We start from the raw sequence: 18,827 nt of genomic DNA, 5'->3' as shown, positions 1-18,827 counted from the left end.
CTTTGAGTCTTTATATTGAAAAATAACCCAAACCAGAGACTTTTTTTGAAGCAGTGGCACAAAAATCAGTGTCTTTTAGGAGAGGGATAGGAAACACTGCCTTAGCGAGCTACTGCTACTGATGCACCGGGATGGAAAAAGGCTGAAGGGCACTGACTGGACACCGGGTCCCGATCTCCTTCTGCAGTGCTGGCCCGATGAAGCCTGCCCAGGGCACCTTATTTTGGCTTCCTCATGCCTTCTGTCCTACTCTCCACAAAGGTATCATCCCAGCTCATGAGGCCTCAATGACCCTTGATCTTGGTCTCTAATGGAACAATACCTATCAGGCTCTATAATGACAAGACTAGAGTCCCACCTCTTTTTTTTTGGTTGTCCGAGACTGTTACCAGGGGCGTAAGGATTGCTCTATTACAGTTAAAAGTAAGAGGTATGGACCGGTCATGATTTGATAATGACACAGTTAAATCTGGTTTTGTTTACCTGTATGGCTTCATCCAAAAGGAAGATGGCATCGTTCATTAGCAGGTTAAGAAAGCGAAGGAAAAGTGGGGGATTCATGGCTTCTAAATTCTTAGAGGCATAGTCAGCCAAATCCTGTAAGTCCCGGCCCAAGCGAAAACCATTTTAGTACTGAACCACAACTCAGTAAGGCTTATCTGAAGCAAAACTCAGGAAACTCAGTTTTGGTTGCACCAAAAACTCTCACCTTAATGCTCTCTCGGTAGGTATCTGTCCCCCACATGTACCTTAGGATGGGATACATGGGACGGCGGTAATTGAACTTCTGTTCAAATTGATGGGGATCACCTGGAGTAAAGAGCGAGCAGAAAACCAGCAAAGGTGGTACTTCACGAGAAAGAGTAAGAGCTTACATCTACGTGTGTCATTTACTTTTATTTTGAACATGTCTGGGCTACTGGCAAAATATGCCCTGTGAGTTTATACAGGCCTAAAGTTGTAGCCAGGTGTTTGCTTATTTCCTTTCTGACAGAACAAGATGGACACAGACGTCAAGGACACCTTATGCAGACTAAGACAAGGACCAGACTGTACAAAAAGGCCAAGGGAAACAAATGCTTTCACATCCAAATGCAGAGTATTTATCAGACTCTGAATGAGGCCTCTGAGCGGGCCATTGTGGCAGTGACAGCCACCTGCAGAATGGGATACGTCTGCAGAAAGCCCCACTTTCTTCATGGGTAACATCCCAACTGTGTAGCCAACTGGTTCTTAATTATTCTAAAAAGTCAGACCAGGAGCTAAAAATCTGAGGCCTACACTGCTTTTCACAAACCAAAGGAACCTCTAAAGCTCTTTAGATTGGGTCACAAAATAAAGGAAACGCATGGGATCTGGAGTTAGATGACCTAGGTTTTCCTTCTGGCTCCACTTAATTCAAGTCTCTTAAGCTTTTTCAACTTCTACTTCCTCAAAAATAAAATGAATTATAATATGTCCTCTACCATTACAACCAAAGGGTTCTAAGAGTCATATAATGAGATAGCTGCAGGATTTGTTGTGCAACTTCTTATGAATTATGAAGACCTACATACAGTATCTCATGTAAGTATTGCTGCAACCCATTTTACAGATGAGGGAACTAAGGCTCAGAGGTGAGCAAGTGACAAAGTCCTAATTCAAATATGGAAAGGCAATCAGCAAAATGTTGGTTGTACTTATTGGATGGTAGGACATCCCTTTTAAAAGGGGTCTTTAACTCCTTGACATATTTTGTTTATTGGCTGAGATGGAGGTACTATTTACTAAAATACAGCATCTCAGTTAGATCTCAAAAGGTCAAGAGAGAAAGGGAATGTTGCCTGCTATTATCCTTAATCTAACAATTAGATTGTTAGAGAGTTAGTCTGGATAAGACAAAAAAAAAAATCTCAATTTGCATACTGTCTCATTATTCACTGTACTGTAATTATAAGGTAGAGAAAAATAAAGACCCAGGTTAACTGGACAGCCTAATTTGTTTCATTGTGATCTACTCAAGCAATGTAATAGAGCTGGTAAGTGTATGTGGTTTTCTCTAGGTTAGACAGGCCTGATTCTACCACTCAGTTGTATGATATAGACAAATAATTTAATCTTTTTGCACATCCATGCTCTTATATGTAAAATGGGATAATACAGTAAAACTTTCCAGACAGTGACAAATTAATGAGACAAAGTAAATAAAAGCACTTGGTATCAAGGCTGGCATGTAGTACCTATTCAATAAATAATGGGTGAAACACCACCAGTACCAGCTTCTCAGCTCTCGACTGCTTTACCTGTAAACTCAATGTCCACAAAGACCTTGATCAGAGCTTCTGCAAGGTGGGCTGCATAGGGAAAGTTGCAGAACACACGTTTCCGGTGGAATACACTGGATACTAAGGGATTTGGGGTCTGATCCAAGTGGGGCATCACTGCTTCTAACACCTCAGCTAGTTTGGCCCTTAGGTGGGGATTCTTCATCCTGCAAATAGGACAGAAAGCAAACTGAGCTCATAGAAGACTTAACCTCCAAATTTATGACTGCTTTCTCCATATAAGGGCCAAAACATCCTATACCAATGTTACAGTCAAAAACAGGATTCGCAGTTTTGAGTCTGCCAATCTCGGAGGGGGATAATACAGTTCAACTCTTGAGATGACAGCTTACCAAATATGAGGGTGAGTACTTAAGTTTCCATTTAATGCTCAGCCATTCTAAATAGTCATTATTTTCTATAACAATGCATTATTTACTGCTTACTATTCTCTAAGTTTGATCTGGAATAAACTTGCCTCTCTTAAGTTTTCTGAGGATAAGGGCCAGCATATAATTATTCTACATTACTTATAATGCATTCTGTATGTGCCTTATAAATACTTGTTGACTTAGGATTTCTCATTAGGTCTGCTCAGTTCCATGAAGGGTTGGATTCTACCTACTTCTCACTGCAATAGCTCAGGGGATTATGAATCATTCTCTTCTTCGTGAAGCAAACCTTCACATATGTACACAATGTTTCCTTTGGCCTAGGCACCAAAACATCAGCGAAGTAACTCTCTAGGTCAGTGAGTATATTCCTTTGGGAAAGAGGACTCCAAACTATGAATCAGAAGACCTGAGATCCAAAAGCATTTACCTAGGTTTACTGCTTATCAACTCAGGATTTTAAGAGCAAATTTTATCATGCAATTTCTAGATCATTAGCACCTGGCTGCCATTGGTAAGGTTTCTGGCATTAACTAACTATTTTAACCAGGGACAAGCAGTGGAATTCCCATCAGGTAGCTTATATGCAGGCTCATATTCTCCGTGGGCAAAGTCCTTTGCTTATTATGCCTCTCAAGAGTGGGATTTTTGACTACCCGTAAGGATGGTCAGGTGATTCATTAATGTTAACACAACTTCTGAGGGGAGCCCCTTATGATTCAGCCTTGTTTATTTTTCCATTTAGAAGACTTCTGAATGTTTTGCAGCTCTGAACAGTGACAGAGCCAAGCTTTCAGCACTTCACCTTTCTATGCTTCCAGTGAAAATGGTGATAAAGTGAAGGACATGTTCCAGGGAATCGGCTGATGTCTCCAAGATGTCATCGGCAAAGCGGCGGAGAAAAATAAGGAAATCACCTAGGTTATCTGCAAAAAATTCTGAGAAAGAAAATATTCACTGTAATTAGCTAAACATCTGACTGTCTGTACTAAGCAATATTTAAATTCCTCTCTTTCACTCTATGTAATGAAAGTCAAAAAGCCCAATGTCTTGTAGGTACTAGGAATGGTGGTAAGTTAATACATGTAGAATCTCTTGCACAGCTAAGTCAATTTTATTTTTATCCAAGTAAATATAAAAATAGTAGACATACAAAATATTGTTAATACACCAGAGCAGTTTAAGAAAGTGTACTAACATATACATACATATATATTTCCACACTTAAGGTTAACTGTGCATTAAAAGGCCCTTGGGATGTATGAAGAATCTGGAATAAGGCCAAATACATCAGTGACTATGGTCACCAGTGTCCAGGATGGTCTCCAAAGGCCCTGGCCTTCCTTGCATTCATGCCCTTGTGTGTCCCCTCCTACACTCTTCCAGAGTGGGAGATATACCCTGAGGCATACAGAAGTCGTGGTATGCTATTTCCATGATTAGGCTGTAAAAGCATCCAGCTTCCATTTTGGTCACTTGCTCTGGGGTAGGCCGGCTGCTGTGTCATGAGCAGTACTAAGGAGAGACCTGTGTGGCCTGGGAAAGAGGCTAGCTGGCAACTGAGGTCTGCCAACAACCACATGACTAAGCTGTAAGCAGACCCTCCGGCCCTGAGTGGCAGCCTGGCTGCACCCTCCCAAGACTCAGAGTTAGAACTATGCAGCTAAGCTGCTCCTGGATTTCTGACCCAATGAAACCGTACAAGATAATGTTTGGTTTAGGTTGCTATGTTTTAGGGTAATTTGTTACTCAGCAATAGATGACCAATACACTGTTCAAGAACATATGACCTGATTTTGATGGCCAGCCCCTCACCAACATACACACACAATCTCCCTTCTGGGTTAACATCTCCAACAGGAGATGGCTTTTTTTTCTAAAGAAAAGCACAGGAAGAGTTAGAAATAATTTTAAAATAGGAAGAGTTAGAGGTAAATTTACAAGTTGAACAAGAAACAATATTAATGATACAAACTAGCAGCTTTGAAAACCCTGACTGCATTTAATCCTCTGAAGACTATTTTCTGGGCTGCAGAGCAGTGGGGACACAATGCTGAGGAGCAAGGTGTCAGTTCTCCCGTACTTTGACCAGTAGGTACTGCCTACGAGTTTGAATTGCTCCTCCAAAAGCAGCTGAATGATAACTAAGGAAGGGTCCTTCTGAGGATCAAACGTCCACAGTGGCCCAGTTAAACTTCGATGGCTATAAACAGGAAGTTGCCAAGGGAGAGCCTGCTTACCTGGCACATAAGCCAAAGAGCCGTAGCCATCTGGCAATGGGAATGTCAGCTCTATCGGCTGGGGGCCCTCGTTGCCTACGGCCAGCTGAGCTAGTAGGGCAGCCATGGACACCTGCAGATTCAGGCAATTTTGCAGCATCTGTGGTTCAGTCATAGCCGTCTTGGTGGAAAGATAGATGGTCATCAGTCGTTCAAACTGCTCACGGAGGTTGTCAGCAGCAGGGCTAGAACTGTGCTGAGCATCCCGCCAGGCAACCTGTAGCCGATGTAGATTTTGGTTGATTTTTACCATCTGATCATGCAACCTGCCCCCAGGAAAGCAGAAGAGACTGGGTTAGGAGGCTCACATAGGGACAGCTGAGTACAGACTGGTTCAGTGAAATATGACCTCATTCATTAATTCTCTTTTAGGATGTAGGGAGCTGCAACTGTGGTGACATAGAAGGTGCTCACCAAAGTTACTGACAGGTCAGGCAGGGTCATAGCACCGGGAAAATGTTACCAAGTATTCAACACAACTGAAGCTAATCACAAAGGGGTAGCAGCCTTCACCTGAAATGCACATCCAAAGACAGAGTATAGGCTGCGCTGCATGTAGAACAGGTAACTGTCAGGCAAAGTACCAGAAGCTCAGCAGGACAGTTTGACATCACAAGTGCAAGGATCATACTTGGATGCGGTTAAACAGACAGTCTTCCTATGGTTAGTTCAGAATGAGTTGGTGAAAAGGACTCTAGATTAGTAATGACCACATATAAAGTAGTAGCCACCTGGGATGCAACCTAAGAGCAGCTTCCAGTTCTCTGCTGTTCAACATAAATTTAAATTATTCTTCACAAAGGGTCAGTCCAATGTTCTCTAACAAAAGGAAGACTCGTAATTCAATGTTATGGGTAGTTGTCTCTGTGTGTACAGTCCAACATCATCTTCTCTGACCCTGTAGATAATGCCCAGGGTCAGCGAGCCAATACAGATGACAGTCACTTTTGCTTTTGGATCTAGGCAGTTTAACAGGTTAAACACATGCTGAATTGTTATCTACTGGCTCATTTAAAATGTCAATGACAGGGACAGGAAAACTCTCTAATAAATACATAATTGTATTTTCCAGAAATTTACTGAGTTTTGAAAAACTTAAGTATCCCAAGAAAGCATTAACAGTTGTCATTCCCAAAACCCCTTCCTACACACTGTAGCTATGAGTAAGTAGCTATTTTCTCCCCTAATTTCCTATTCTTATAGTCATAACAAGCTAAATCAGAGGGAAAAAAATCACAGAGCTAGCCAGAATCATTTTTGGAAGTCATATCTTCTCGTTCTCAAACCTTTACACTCCTTATCGGAAGCCTTTATAAACATTTCTTTATTTTGCCAATTTTGTCTTCACTAAATAGTACAGCTGGGTCTTTTAAAATAATGACAATTCGAGAACAGAAAGTGAAATATTAAATGAAAACAATGCCACTGTTGCAGATGACAACAGGAAGACAGTGATTTAAAAATTTGCAAGTTTACAGAAAAATATGAGTGTATCTTTAATTCAAAAAAGTTTAACAGGTCAAAAATTAAAAATAACACGGGGAAGGCAGTATAGCACAGAGAAGACAAGCAGTGACTCTATAGCATTTACTATGCTGATGGACAGTGACTGTAATGGGGTATGTGGTGGGGACTTGACAATGGGAGGAATTTAGTAACCACAATGTTGCTCATGTAATTGTATATTAATGATACAAAAAAAAAATTAAAAATAAGCTCAAAGTATCTGGACAAAGCCAATTCATGCAAACAAAATCAGTGCATATAATGCCCTTTTCCTACTCAATCCTAAGCCTTCAAAATAAAGTGAGATTATACCTGTAAGACACTTCTAACTTCTTGGTCATCAGCACCACTAAGTAGTTCTTCCCTACTGGCATCAGAGGAGTTACCTGTGAAATCCCAAGTACAAGGTGTACTCTGTCAGGACAAGGTTCTCTGTTACAAGGTTGTAGTTCTGGGGAAACTTTGGCTCCTGCACAGCTGGGATCAAACAGGTTTCTTTGTCCAAACCTAAAGGAAGTTAAAAGGAACAGTAAGCGGCTTGCCATAGACGTGTTGGTCGCTCTCGTGTCTCCTTACTCCAGTTCAGCTTCCACACTGCCACCAGCCATCTTTGTATTGTTCACATTTTCTCTAATCTAGCCCCAATGTTCTTCCTCTCCAGACTCATTTCCTGCCAGTTCTCATACCCCTTTCCCTACCTACCTCTTGCTCAGGTCACACTGAGCTTCTCAATGTTCCTTCGTCAAGTCTTTCCACAGCTTTGTAACTGAACTTGTTATTCCTCTGCACAGAGGACTCTCTTGCTTCTTTGCCTGATAAACCCAACTCATCTTTCAAGACTCAGCTATAAAGACCTCCGACTTCTGTGCAATTTATTATTCACTCTCTCCTCTGTGTTCCCATAGCATAGCCTTACCCCAAATTACAACTACTTGTTAATATACTTGCATTCTTCTGGAGAATGATCCAAAAAAGACAGTGACCATGCTTTATTCAGTTTTAAAAAGATAAAATGAATGAATACCCAACACTACCAAATTCTGAGACATCTCACTAAAGTACAACATCTAAAAGCTACCAGTTTTGTTTTTAAGTCTATCTTTTAAAAATTTCTAGTTCTTTCTGCCTCAGCTTGAGAAAGAGGAATCTTTGTGAAAAAGGACAAGAAGTGAGTTGCTTTAGATGCTACACACACACACACACACACACACACACACACACACACACACACACACACACACACACACACACACACACACACACACACACACACAGTTTTAAGAATTCCAGTTCCCCCTACCTCTCATGTGTACATTTTTTATTTTTCGTTCTTCATCATTCAGCTCCTTGAGGGCACAGTAAGTGGGATTAAAGGTGAGGAGCCGAGAGGATCTGGGTTTGCAAAATGGCTGGCAGAGCTTCAGGAGAGCAGCACCCAGATTCAGAAAGAAGGCATCCGAGGCATACATTTGGAAGAAGATTTCTGGCATCTGATTGGCCCAAATCTTGGTGCGGCCTGCATTTGCATGCAAACAGTTTCCAAGCCAGGACAAGATACAGTGTTTGGTTTCTGGAGAGAGCTGGAGTAAGTTCTTCAGCATCTGGTAGATCTTTTCATGGAACTGAGCCATGAACTGTTTGACCAGAAAACACAACCACAAACATTCCAGTTTCACAATCCTAATATTTGTTACTCCCAAACTTTAGTCATTGGCAATTTCCAAAAATATGCTAACTATAATGTTTCCCTTCACTCTCCCTATGGCTTATTCTCCAGTTCTGATTTAAAAAAAATTCTCTGCCCTTAAGAGAGATTTCCTGAGGAGCTGCCAACCTGCAGACGGCATTTACATAGCTTTAGGGTAGGGGTCAGTAGACTTTTGCTGCAAAGGGCCAGATGATAAATATTTCAGCTTTGCCTGCCATATGGTCTCTGTAGCAACTATTCAGCTCTAACATTGTGGCATAAAATCAAGCCATAAATAACATACACGAACGGGCATGGCTATGTTCAATAAACTATCACCCAAACAGGTGGTGGCCTGGATTTGGCCACTGCTGCAATTTGCCAACCCCTGCTTTAGACAGTTGTGACAGGAGATTTAAACCGTCCCCAATTCAACCATTTCCTGCCTCGTGTTGGCCTGACTTCTACTGTAATTGATGTTAACAAGCCCAAATAGAGAGGACATGGGTGGCAGGAGGGAAAGGAAAACAGTTGGGCTTACAAGCTGGAGTTCAGTCAGATTTTAGGAACTAAAGTGCTAAGAAGTAGCTTGGTGAGAAAACAAGGGTCGAGAGGAAGCCGCTGTGCTGTGGCATATGGCAAAGAACAGCAGCAGCTTATTGTTAACCACACAAAGGTTTACCCTCTGGTCTCAGCACATGCTAAAAAGAGGGCACTTTCTTTACATGATTAGTGTAGAAAGCCAACCAGATCAATCTGCCTTCCCAAAGAGGCTCAAGTAGCCATATCTGTATCTGCTTCTTGAGGAAACTATACTATAAAATCAGAGAGCTGGGCTACACAGGTAAACAGTTCCACCTGGTGGATGTTGGCCTCTTGTACTTTGATCTCCTGGGGACTGGAGCGAGACGGATTCAGGAAGTAGCCATGATTTTCTATTACACCCGGAGTCTTTAATAAGCAGGAGATATTCAAGATTACTCCTAGTAAGGTCTTCTGGTACATCTGCCCATTGCTTGAGTCCTTGGGTTGAATGTATTCCACAAAAACCTGTAGGAGAAGACAAGTCCTACTTACTCGTCTGTACGATGAAATAAAGGTGATGGAATGAGAGGGCCTCAAAGAGATAAGTCTATACAACAACCGATATATTTTCCTTTTATTCAACAGATAACATTACAGTGCCCTCAGGATAGGGAAGCATAAAGAATTAAATCTCCAGCTCAACTGAATGTATACCACCATTCAGACCCACCTTTGCCATATCCTTTTGCCTAGTGAAATAGAGAAGAATATCCAGATACGCAGACAACAGGATCTGGCAGAGTTCTAGGTCTTTTATTCGGCCCAACAAAATATCAAACACTGGGATCATGACTTCCGGAAATGTTCGAACTTCCTCGTCCAATATCAAGGCTTCAATGACCTCTTCCAGAAACTCAGCTACATCTTCAAAATCTGACAGAAAAAGAAAGAGAAAAAGAGGCCATAGGGATTTTTATGTGCCTTTATACATGGGCTCTCTTTACTTTTGATATCTTTGATAAGCCTACTGGTATCCAACCACAAAGATCAAGGTCTGAGCTCTCTTCTTTAATTTATATTGGAACTGTAGTGGCTCTGAGGCTTCTTAATGCAATGAGAGGAATTGTAAATTTGGAAAGCAAAATGCAGAAGCTCACAGATCTTGCTTCTGTACTCACGGGCTCCTTGGATGGCTTCCAACATCAAATCTACCAGCTGCTCATGGATGTTTTGACCAACATAGATCTCTGGGGTGAGGAGAACGGTTCGGGTATTAGACACAGTGAGGTTTCTGCACTGCACTGCAAAAGGTAGCAGGTTCTCTGGAACTTTGGTAATCTGGCAACAGCATAGAGAAGAGAGGGAAGAGTCTAACTCCATGACTTGGGTCAACAGTGAACATAGCCAATAGAATGGGTAAGACATTGTGTCTCAAAACAGGATTACTCTCCTATGGATACTTCAAAATTCCTAAGAGTTCATTCTTTGGTTTAAGGAATCATCTACCCATTAGAATTTTAATTCTGGAAGTGACCAAGCTTAGCCTATTTTATTATTTAGTGGAAATAAACTTACCAGATTTTTTTTTAAGCATGTGAATTTTTAAGAGGTTTGTAGAAGAGCATAGGAGACACTGGTTAATTTGAGAAAGGGTTGGACCCCTAAATGTCAGAACGAGAGATTAAAACTTTACAGGACAAACTAATACTGTCTCTGATATCCAGTTATAGATAGAGTATGATATATATAAACTGGTATCAAAGATACTGACCCAGCTTTCTGGCTTATATGTTAAAGATAACCTAGGAGGATAATAAGTACTTAACAGGGACTATTTACCTCTTCCTTGGCTCTTTGGAAGCAGGAATAAAGGTAACAAAAAATGTGCCTCTCCCCTGCATCTCGATCAGCAGAGAGATTCAACGTTGTAGAAGATGTCATGTTAATCAAGTGGTTGCCTGGATCTTGAAGTAATAAGCGAGTGAAGACAGCCTAATAAAAAACAAACAAACAAACAAAAATACTAAACCATTGCAAAGTTAATCTTAGAACACCAAGTGTGAAAGTTAATTTTGACATAGGTTATTGTGAGAATCACAGGATGTACAGTGAAGGGGAAAAAGAAGACCCAGTGTCTTATTACTTGAGAAATATTATACTTCAAATGTAATTGTATATATAAAGTTATCCTAAATCTGGCTCAAGTGCCTAATACAGCCCCTGGCTCAAAGTATTAAAAGAATATTTGTTGAATGATGTAGAGAATTTAAATGATTAAACTTTATGTGAAATTATTACTCTGTGTGATTGCTGACCTCACTCATACTTATATATACATAAAGTTAAACTAAAGTTGTCAAGTGTCTTTTCTACCAAGCTTTCATTCCTTTAGTATTTTACCTATCAGGTAAAATAGACTGTTCTGATTTTGGAAAACATACTAAGAAAGAGATGGGCCTTGGCCTGGACAACTTAGAGTCAAATAAGAGAGCTAAGACAGGTATATAAAAAGCCACTACATGAGACAGAAAATGACAATTCCTTCTAGGCAGAGCTTTGTAAATAAGATGGCACTTTACTGGGTCTTAGAGGATGGACATGAGGCCATGGTAGATGAGAAGATTCCAAAAGAGGAAGGAACACCACAAGCAAAGTAAGAGATGGAGGTAAACAAAGTCATAGTGAGGAAAGGTGAGCAGAGTTCAGCTTCATGGCCAATTTCTGCTGAAGGCACATAGAAGGAACGTTAAGTGGGTACCTGCTCAACGTTGCTCATATCAAGCCAGTCTTGATCTTCTAGGTCTACTGCCATTTCTTCCAAATACACACAACGGCTGGGGATGCCATTCCCACTTTTCAAGCTTGGGTCACCTGGGAAGTGGGTTTAATTTGGTAGGTTTAGGATAATGCTTATGTTTTCTACAGACAACTGATTTTTGCAGCATTTCTCTTGAATTCCAAGTTTGACTCTAGTAATATCAGAATAATCTTTACACACAAAGCAATATCTAAAGATTTAAATCTTTGTTTTTCCTTTTCCCCAAAGAGCACGGGCTTTGTTAAAAAACCTAACATCATAACATTTAAAAAGGGAATCCCAGACATGAGCGCTAACTTTGGGGTTTAACCAGAGATAGGGCACAGGGGGGAAACCCTGCCTGACACCTCTTGGGGCTTCCATCTACATATTTAGGTCACCTCTGAGAAGAAAAGGGACATGGCTGCCATTCCCATTTTTCTTTTAAGGTAGGAAAGGCAAGTAGCTATACGGCCCAGTAAGAAGCACAACGGGAAGGGAAGTTGTACCTGCATTTAAATACTGTTTCCAGATCACATCAAATGCTTCACTGAAATATACACCCTGTGTTCCAGGGAGTACAGTGGGTTTGCTTAAGTATTAGACGCAGCAAGAGCAGTTCCCTAGCCCCAGCAGGAAGGCAGAATAATGAACAGACTGGCTGTAAGTCTGGAACTCACTGTTATCCAGAGTAATGAGGAAGATCCTTTGGATCATGTGATTGATGTTGAGTTGCTCACATATTTCCTGCTGTGAGCGGAATGAGCGGCTAATCTCCGCCACGGAGTAATCAAATTCATCCAGGCTCTCTGACACACTATTATCAGAGTCATCCGGGCTAGCTGGGAGTTCATCTGCCAGAAAATGCAAGCCATTGAGTTTACACTCCTCTCTTTAAAAGACAACCAAGTACACTACCAAAAATGATCAATGTAAACTAACCAAGAGAAGGGATAATTTTGAATGTGAAATAAACTAATCATCTAATCAGAGAACATCTCAAGTCGGGCAACTTTTTTTTTGAGGTACAATTGACTGCTAACATACTAGTTTCAGGAGTACCACATAACTACTTGATATCTGTATATATGATCACAATAAGTGTAGTTAACATCCACCACCATAGTCACAAAAATTTTTTTCTTGTGATGAGAACTTTTAAGATCTACTTTTTTAGCAACTTTCAAATACGCAATACAGTGTTATTACTCTAATCACCACGCTGTTCCTTACATTCCCATGACTTACTTATTTTATAACTGGAAGTTTGTGCCTTTTGGCCCCCTTCACTCGTTTCCCCCACCCACTGCTACCACCTCGGGCAACACCAGTCTCTTCTCTGTATCCCTGAGCTTGTGGGTTTATTTTTTTAAGACTTCACATATAAGTGAGATCATACAGTATATTTCTTTGTCTCACTTATTTAACTTAGCATAATGCCCTCAAGGTCCAACCATACTGTCACAAATGGCAAGATTTCATTCTTTTTTTATGGCTGAGTAATATTCCATTGTGTCTGTATCACATTTTCTTAATCCATTCATTCTCTGATGGACACTTAGGTTGCTTCCATACCTTGGCTATGAACACTGTTCATACCATATGCTGCAGTGAACATAGGGATGCAGATATCTTTTTGAGTTAGTGTCTTAGTTTCCTTTGGATACCCAGAAATGGAATTGCTGGATCATACGGTAGTTCTATTTTTAATATTTTGAGGAACCTCCATACTGTTTTCCACAGTGGCTTCACCAATTTAAAATTCCACCAACAGTGCACAAGAGTTCCTTTTTCTCTACATCCTCAACAACTTGCTATTTCTTGTCTTTTTGGTTCTAACAGGTGTGGGATGATATGTTGCTGTGGCTTTGATTTGCATTTCCCTGATGATTAGTGATGTGGAGCACCATTTGTGCACCTGTTGGCCACATGCATGTTTTCTTTGGAAAAATGCTATTCATTTTTTGCTATTCAACATCTTAAATACAGGATTTCAAAATCTTTGGCTATAAATTCTATCACATCTTATAAATCATAAGTTTTATTTTGTCAGAAGCAGCAATAGTATTTTCCCTATGGAATCCTAGTGAACAAAGAATTATCTAATTATCTAATAGTTCAATATGCCTTTAATTATTTTAAGCATATGGCTTTTTCCTGATTTGAAGAGAATACATTTGCTTTACTAATTCCAAACTGTACCAGAAAATATAATACACAAAGTCTCCTCTAAACCAGTTCCCTATATCACCATGCCGGACAGTGATTTAACTTAGCAAAAGTGTTCCAGATTTCTTTCCTATTCTGGTGCTAAAGGTTTACTATAATTTTCTTTTTTTAAAAAGGGATCACTCCATATCTGTATTTATATCCATACCACTTTGACCTTGATTTTTAAACTTAAATCAGCAGCAGCCCCTTTCTCCGTTACGTCATTTACCAGCCTATCTCATTCTTTTCAATAGCTACATAGGACTGCATTGTTTGCTCACAGTGATTTACGTAGCTGCTTTTCAAGTGATGAACATTTGGACTGTTTCCAATTTCTTCAAGATTTCAAACAATATTGCACTAAATATAATTAAATTCTTTTTGTGTCCTTGTATGAGTATTTCTGTAGGATGAATTTGTAGAATTGCTGGGTTAAAGAGCTTGAACATTTAAATGTTAACACACACTATGTAATTACCCTCAGAAGACTGCTCTACTTTTCATGGCCACCAACAATGTATGAGGGAGTGCCTCTTTAAATCTTCACAAATTTCCTAAGTTAAAAATGATCTAATTGTTTTAATGGCCATTTCCCCAATAGTGAGACTGGATTTTTTTTAGTCATTTGATTATTATGTATAAATTGCTTTTTCCCATCTTCTGTTCTTTTTTTTCCTCTCTAGTTTGTTATTTTTTTCTTATTGCTTGAATCCTTTAATTTTTTTATAAAACAACTTAGGAGTGCCTCCCAGAGCAGCACTCATGCTGAATGAGTACAAACTAAAAGCTACCTGAGTCTGTCTCTGCTTTCCTCTCCTGACAAAATGGTTATTCTAAAAGTCTAGGCAAAACTCTCAGAAGTAAGAGTTGCTCTAGTGCGGTGAGGTTAGTAAGTAAAGCTCGATACAGGAGGCCAAAGGTTTTGCCAGAGTACTAACTGTTGGTGGAAAACAGGTTAGACCTGGCGGCGTGATAAACTCAGTGTAAACAAACTAAGATGATGAGGTGCCAAAATAGTAACAGAAGGGCATGTACCTGCTTTGTCCCCAGTGCCTGGTGCCTGCAATGCTCCCGACTCCAGCCAGCCTTCTGTCTGTTTACAGCCAGAAGGACAAGTGTTCTGGCACTCTACTCCTTACTGTACTGACTCCAAGAATGATAGGACGTATTTAGCAAAATTTCTCTTAACCACATGTTCATAAATTATATTTTTCATTTCCCTTTTGTCCCCTCTATTCCTCACCCTCCTTTCTCTCTTACAGTCTCCTAATCCAAGGTTTCCCACTCCGAGCCAGTATTTTAGAAGTCTGGGAGATTTCAGACCCAGAGCCGCCTTTCTATCATGTTAAAAAGCCAGCATTACATTTATTTCTCCCTTGTGTCACCCATCACCTTCTGTCACTACTCATCTGTCTTACCCTTACCTCCTTTTTATTCAATCCTAATTAGAAAGCAAGGCCACAACGCAGCTATGCATCTGAACACTTTTGAAATAAAACAAAATAAAGGGATAATATAAACATTCTCCTTTCCTAAAAACAAAACACACTATTACTTTTAGAGGGAAGAGATGGGGAGCAATTTCTGACTTGAGGTAACATTCTCAGAAGACTAATAAGTTTGAGAAACATAACCTTAATTCTTCTAGAATTGTGTCTCCTTATAGGACAAAGGTAGACTTAATTTTGGTACCAGTTGAGGAAAACCCTTTTATTAGTGAGATATTATTTTGCTTTTTTTCACATTAAGGCTAAGGAACAGATTTTCTGAGAAGTCTGTTCTAATAGTAGTAAGCTATAAAAGTGGCCCCTCTATGGAACGGAAGAAGCATTTTGCTTGACATAGACTCTGAAACACTGGGCTTAAGAACAAATCTCATTCATTTGCCCATGAGCCAAAAAGCTTTTAAAAGTCTTCTTTTTACATATTTGCTTTCTATAGCTGCATATGACTTGCCTTCTATACCTATGCCTACAACCTCAGTTTCCCAGGTTAAAAAAGATTTATTAAAATATATTTTACTAGGTGATTTAAAAAATAAATAAAATGGCTTGACAGCTTTGGGATCATGACTGTTAACTGTTACTACAGAACCACCTGGTCTCTTTTATGCAGAGGGGAGGACAGGGAGGAGAGGACCCCAAAATGAAACAAACAACAAAGACGAACAAAAAAACAACCTCTGCCCCAAATTTAAATTCCAACGGCAATCAAGGACCCAAAGAATACTTAATCTGGGAAGACCCCATTCTAGGTCATCTCATCTGCTGCTGTTGGCAACTCCACTTACCAGATTGCTGCTTCAGCTGCTCTTTTTGGATTGCTGCAAACTGCTTGGCATCAGCCAGGGAGCCAAAAAGAGCAGCAAAGGGGTTACTTGAGATGTTGTTGTTATTCTCCTGGTCTGTCATTTCACTTTAACGTATCCTCCATCCAGACCTAGGGGCAGGGGCTACAGAATGGGCAGGTATTAGAGACAGAAGGGCAGATAACACAGTTGTAAAATACCCATGGTTTCTTTTCTCATTTCTCAAGTGTAAATCATTTTAAAAGGCTTTGGGTAAGACCTTCCTATTCCAAGATACAAAACATATTTGGCAAAATGGTTAGAAACCTACCAGCTGGACAAGTTGGCCTGATTTGGGGGTAGCTAAAACCAAAAGGCTTAAAAAATGTTCTGCTGGAATCCATTTATGGTTGACATGTTTCTGTTTGCTATACCTTTAAAAAATAGGTTAAGTAGAAAGAAGTATTGAAGTTACAGAGGGAACTCATCTACTAACCGTAGCAACAATGTGGCACTTAACACAAAAAGAACTCGAATTTCCCATAAATCTCTGGCTGACTAATTCTCACGCACCGTAAGCATAAGATGGCGCTTGTTCAGGCTTCTATGACTTAGAGGTGGAGCTGGGAATTCCTCAGCTACATAAAATCTAAATGTAAGCCTGTATCTCAGATACAGAACGGCAAATCAGGACAGGGACCAGATTAGCATCATGTTGTGGGTTTTAAATATACATATTAAGCAATCTGCATCTACTGCTGGGCTTCTGACTACTGATATTTCTTCCATTAAAAACTAAATGGTCTTTGATTAATTCTATATTTAACTTTCACCATTTATCTCATTTTTTACCACACAGAAGAAACACACAATTTCCTAATGTGTAATATGAAACAGATATACACCTCAAGGGTATTTAGTGGAGCTGGCTGAGCCTGCATGTGCACTGTTCTGATTACATGTCCTCATTCAAGCACCCAAGGGGACTCGGCTGCACAGTGGGATAAGCAGAGATCCCTGAAAGGCTTTCTTCCCTTTTCGAAATTCTAAGATAACAGACTAGAAATACAACCCTGAAAAGGGTGGGAAGAGACAGAGGGTATGAATACTTATGAGGATGCTGAGCTGCAGCAAGGACAGAGGCCTTAGTAGGAATAGGGGCAGGGTACAAGGGAAGGAGGAGAAAAGACCATTCAGCCTACCTTTAATTTACTGAGGTAAGACAACTCGCAGAATCATGTTAACAGCCAATGCCAAGTCAGAAAAGTTACCCTTATTTACTGGAGGAAAAGTTACCCTTATTTACTGTCAATATGTCTTGACAATTCTGAGGCATCTTCACCAGTTGCTTCCTGCTCCTCTGTCATGTTTTTGCGTAAGAGCTAATGGCTAAATAGCTATAGTGACTTAGGCAGACAGTCTAGTCTCCACTCAGCATGGTGCTGGGCTTTACTGCTTCAACAACTGAACTGTTAGATGTTACTCTATGTATTTTTTTTTTTGCTATGTATAGTTTAGTTGATCTTAATAATGCAAAAAAGATAACATATTTCATGTTGGAATTAACAACAATCCTGGAGAGGATTTTTTGCCCATTTATACACTGCATAAGCCTAATTATTACCCTTAATTCATGTAGAGGCACCAAGAATTGTCTCATTGTTGGCTGACTGCCACCTGACCTCTACTCTAAGGTACCTTGAAGTCTAGAGGAATGCAAAAAGTTTAGTGAGCTCTTGTTATTTTCTGTCTCCAAAACATGCTCTTTTTTCAAGATGACATCCCACACTTCCCTGTGGGGATCCACTCCATTCCCAGTCCATGTATTCAGAAGGGGATGACCTCACCCACTAGCTCCAGGAATGGGCATGTGAATCTAACCTGGCCAAAAAGAAAAGAGCATTCTCTGGCCAAAGCGACTGATTCAAGAGTGGGCACAAGACCCTAGCAAGACCTATGAGAATTAATGAACACCAGTTTCAGGCCTTCGGCTACATCTACAGAAATAAGGAACTCTTTTTTTCCTGCTTGGGTTGTTAGGTTAGTAACATATAAACCTGGAGTTGCCCTCTTTCCACCACCTAAAAAGGGTCTAGCTTAAAACTAAGCCAACATATAGGAAAAGAGTTGAGAGACGAAAAGAGAAACTCTTTTTCAGTTATAAAAAAGCCAATAGATTCCCCTATATTGTGTAAGCCAGTTCTAATGAGTTTTTACAAACAACTGAAGAGAGTTCAGATCAGTACCAAGGAGACCAGCACCACCCACGCAGAAAGGAAGTAAGCTGAAAGCCAGGGATAAAGAATGTATGACAGAAACAGGCCCTTAAGACTATCAAGAGAGATAAAGAGGATTTATAGTCATAAATTGCATTATTTCTTCCTTTCTCAATACTATACCATCACAGTATAGAAAGAAGCTAGCCTCCCATTACATTTCACTAATATTAACAGAATTCACAACTTTCTACCCTGAACTCCTCATACAGATCTTCTACTTCATTAGATGGTAAGCCATTCAATCACAGATGCATATCTGATTATTGTTTTCTTGGGTGTCTGGCATTATATATCACAATCACAAAATCCCAAATAAAATATTTATGAAATGACTTATTTGGACATTACCCCTGATCTCCTTGTAATCAACAGCAGCACCCACAATCCCACTTCAAGCTAAGGGCTTTACTATTTGCCTTGGGTTACAGTGCCAGGTCAAGCTACAAGGTCAGGCACTTGTGGCTCTTTGGTATCTCCACAGGTGTAGAATGGAGACTGGAAATAAATCCGCTGCCATCTGTTCTTTTGGAAAAAAAAAAAAGAAAAATGCTTTGCCTACCT

The 18,827-nt window shown here is 40.1% G+C and overlaps 1 protein-coding gene across 3 annotated transcripts in view; it reads right to left on the bottom strand.

The window, feature by feature from the left end:
• UBE4A (ubiquitination factor E4A) overlaps nucleotides 1-18,827 on the bottom strand; it is a 30,885-nt gene that overhangs the window by 10,419 nt on the left and 1,639 nt on the right. For 2 of the 3 annotated variants that reach the window (XR_008993507.1, XM_057491122.1), the window contains exons 2-15: nucleotides 15,991-16,152; nucleotides 12,170-12,343; nucleotides 11,451-11,563; nucleotides 10,532-10,684; nucleotides 9,850-10,030; nucleotides 9,423-9,625; nucleotides 9,026-9,217; nucleotides 7,781-8,114; nucleotides 6,867-6,987; nucleotides 4,936-5,240; nucleotides 3,501-3,633; nucleotides 2,283-2,470; nucleotides 710-810; nucleotides 484-597 (exon numbers count right to left, since the gene is read on the bottom strand). Coding sequence is in view for 2 of the 3 variants with exons in the window: in XM_057491122.1 (XP_057347105.1) it covers nucleotides 484-597; nucleotides 710-810; nucleotides 2,283-2,470; nucleotides 3,501-3,633; nucleotides 4,936-5,240; nucleotides 6,867-6,987; nucleotides 7,781-8,114; nucleotides 9,026-9,217; nucleotides 9,423-9,625; nucleotides 9,850-10,030; nucleotides 10,532-10,684; nucleotides 11,451-11,563; nucleotides 12,170-12,343; nucleotides 15,991-16,111 (2,433 nt within the window). In the remaining variant the exon portion in view is untranslated. The remainder of the gene's footprint in view (nucleotides 1-483; nucleotides 598-709; nucleotides 811-2,282; nucleotides 2,471-3,500; nucleotides 3,634-4,935; nucleotides 5,241-6,866; nucleotides 6,988-7,780; nucleotides 8,115-9,025; nucleotides 9,218-9,422; nucleotides 9,626-9,849; nucleotides 10,031-10,531; nucleotides 10,685-11,450; nucleotides 11,564-12,169; nucleotides 12,344-15,990; nucleotides 16,153-18,827) is intronic. The other variant, XM_036919892.2, reaches the window with a different exon arrangement.

The sequence above is a fragment of the Manis pentadactyla genome, chromosome 13 (assembly GCF_030020395.1).
Source record: "Manis pentadactyla isolate mManPen7 chromosome 13, mManPen7.hap1, whole genome shotgun sequence".
NCBI lineage: Eukaryota > Metazoa > Chordata > Mammalia > Pholidota > Manidae > Manis > Manis pentadactyla.
Note: the sequence above shows the minus strand (reverse complement) of the source record. Positions and strands in the feature narration are given on the sequence as shown.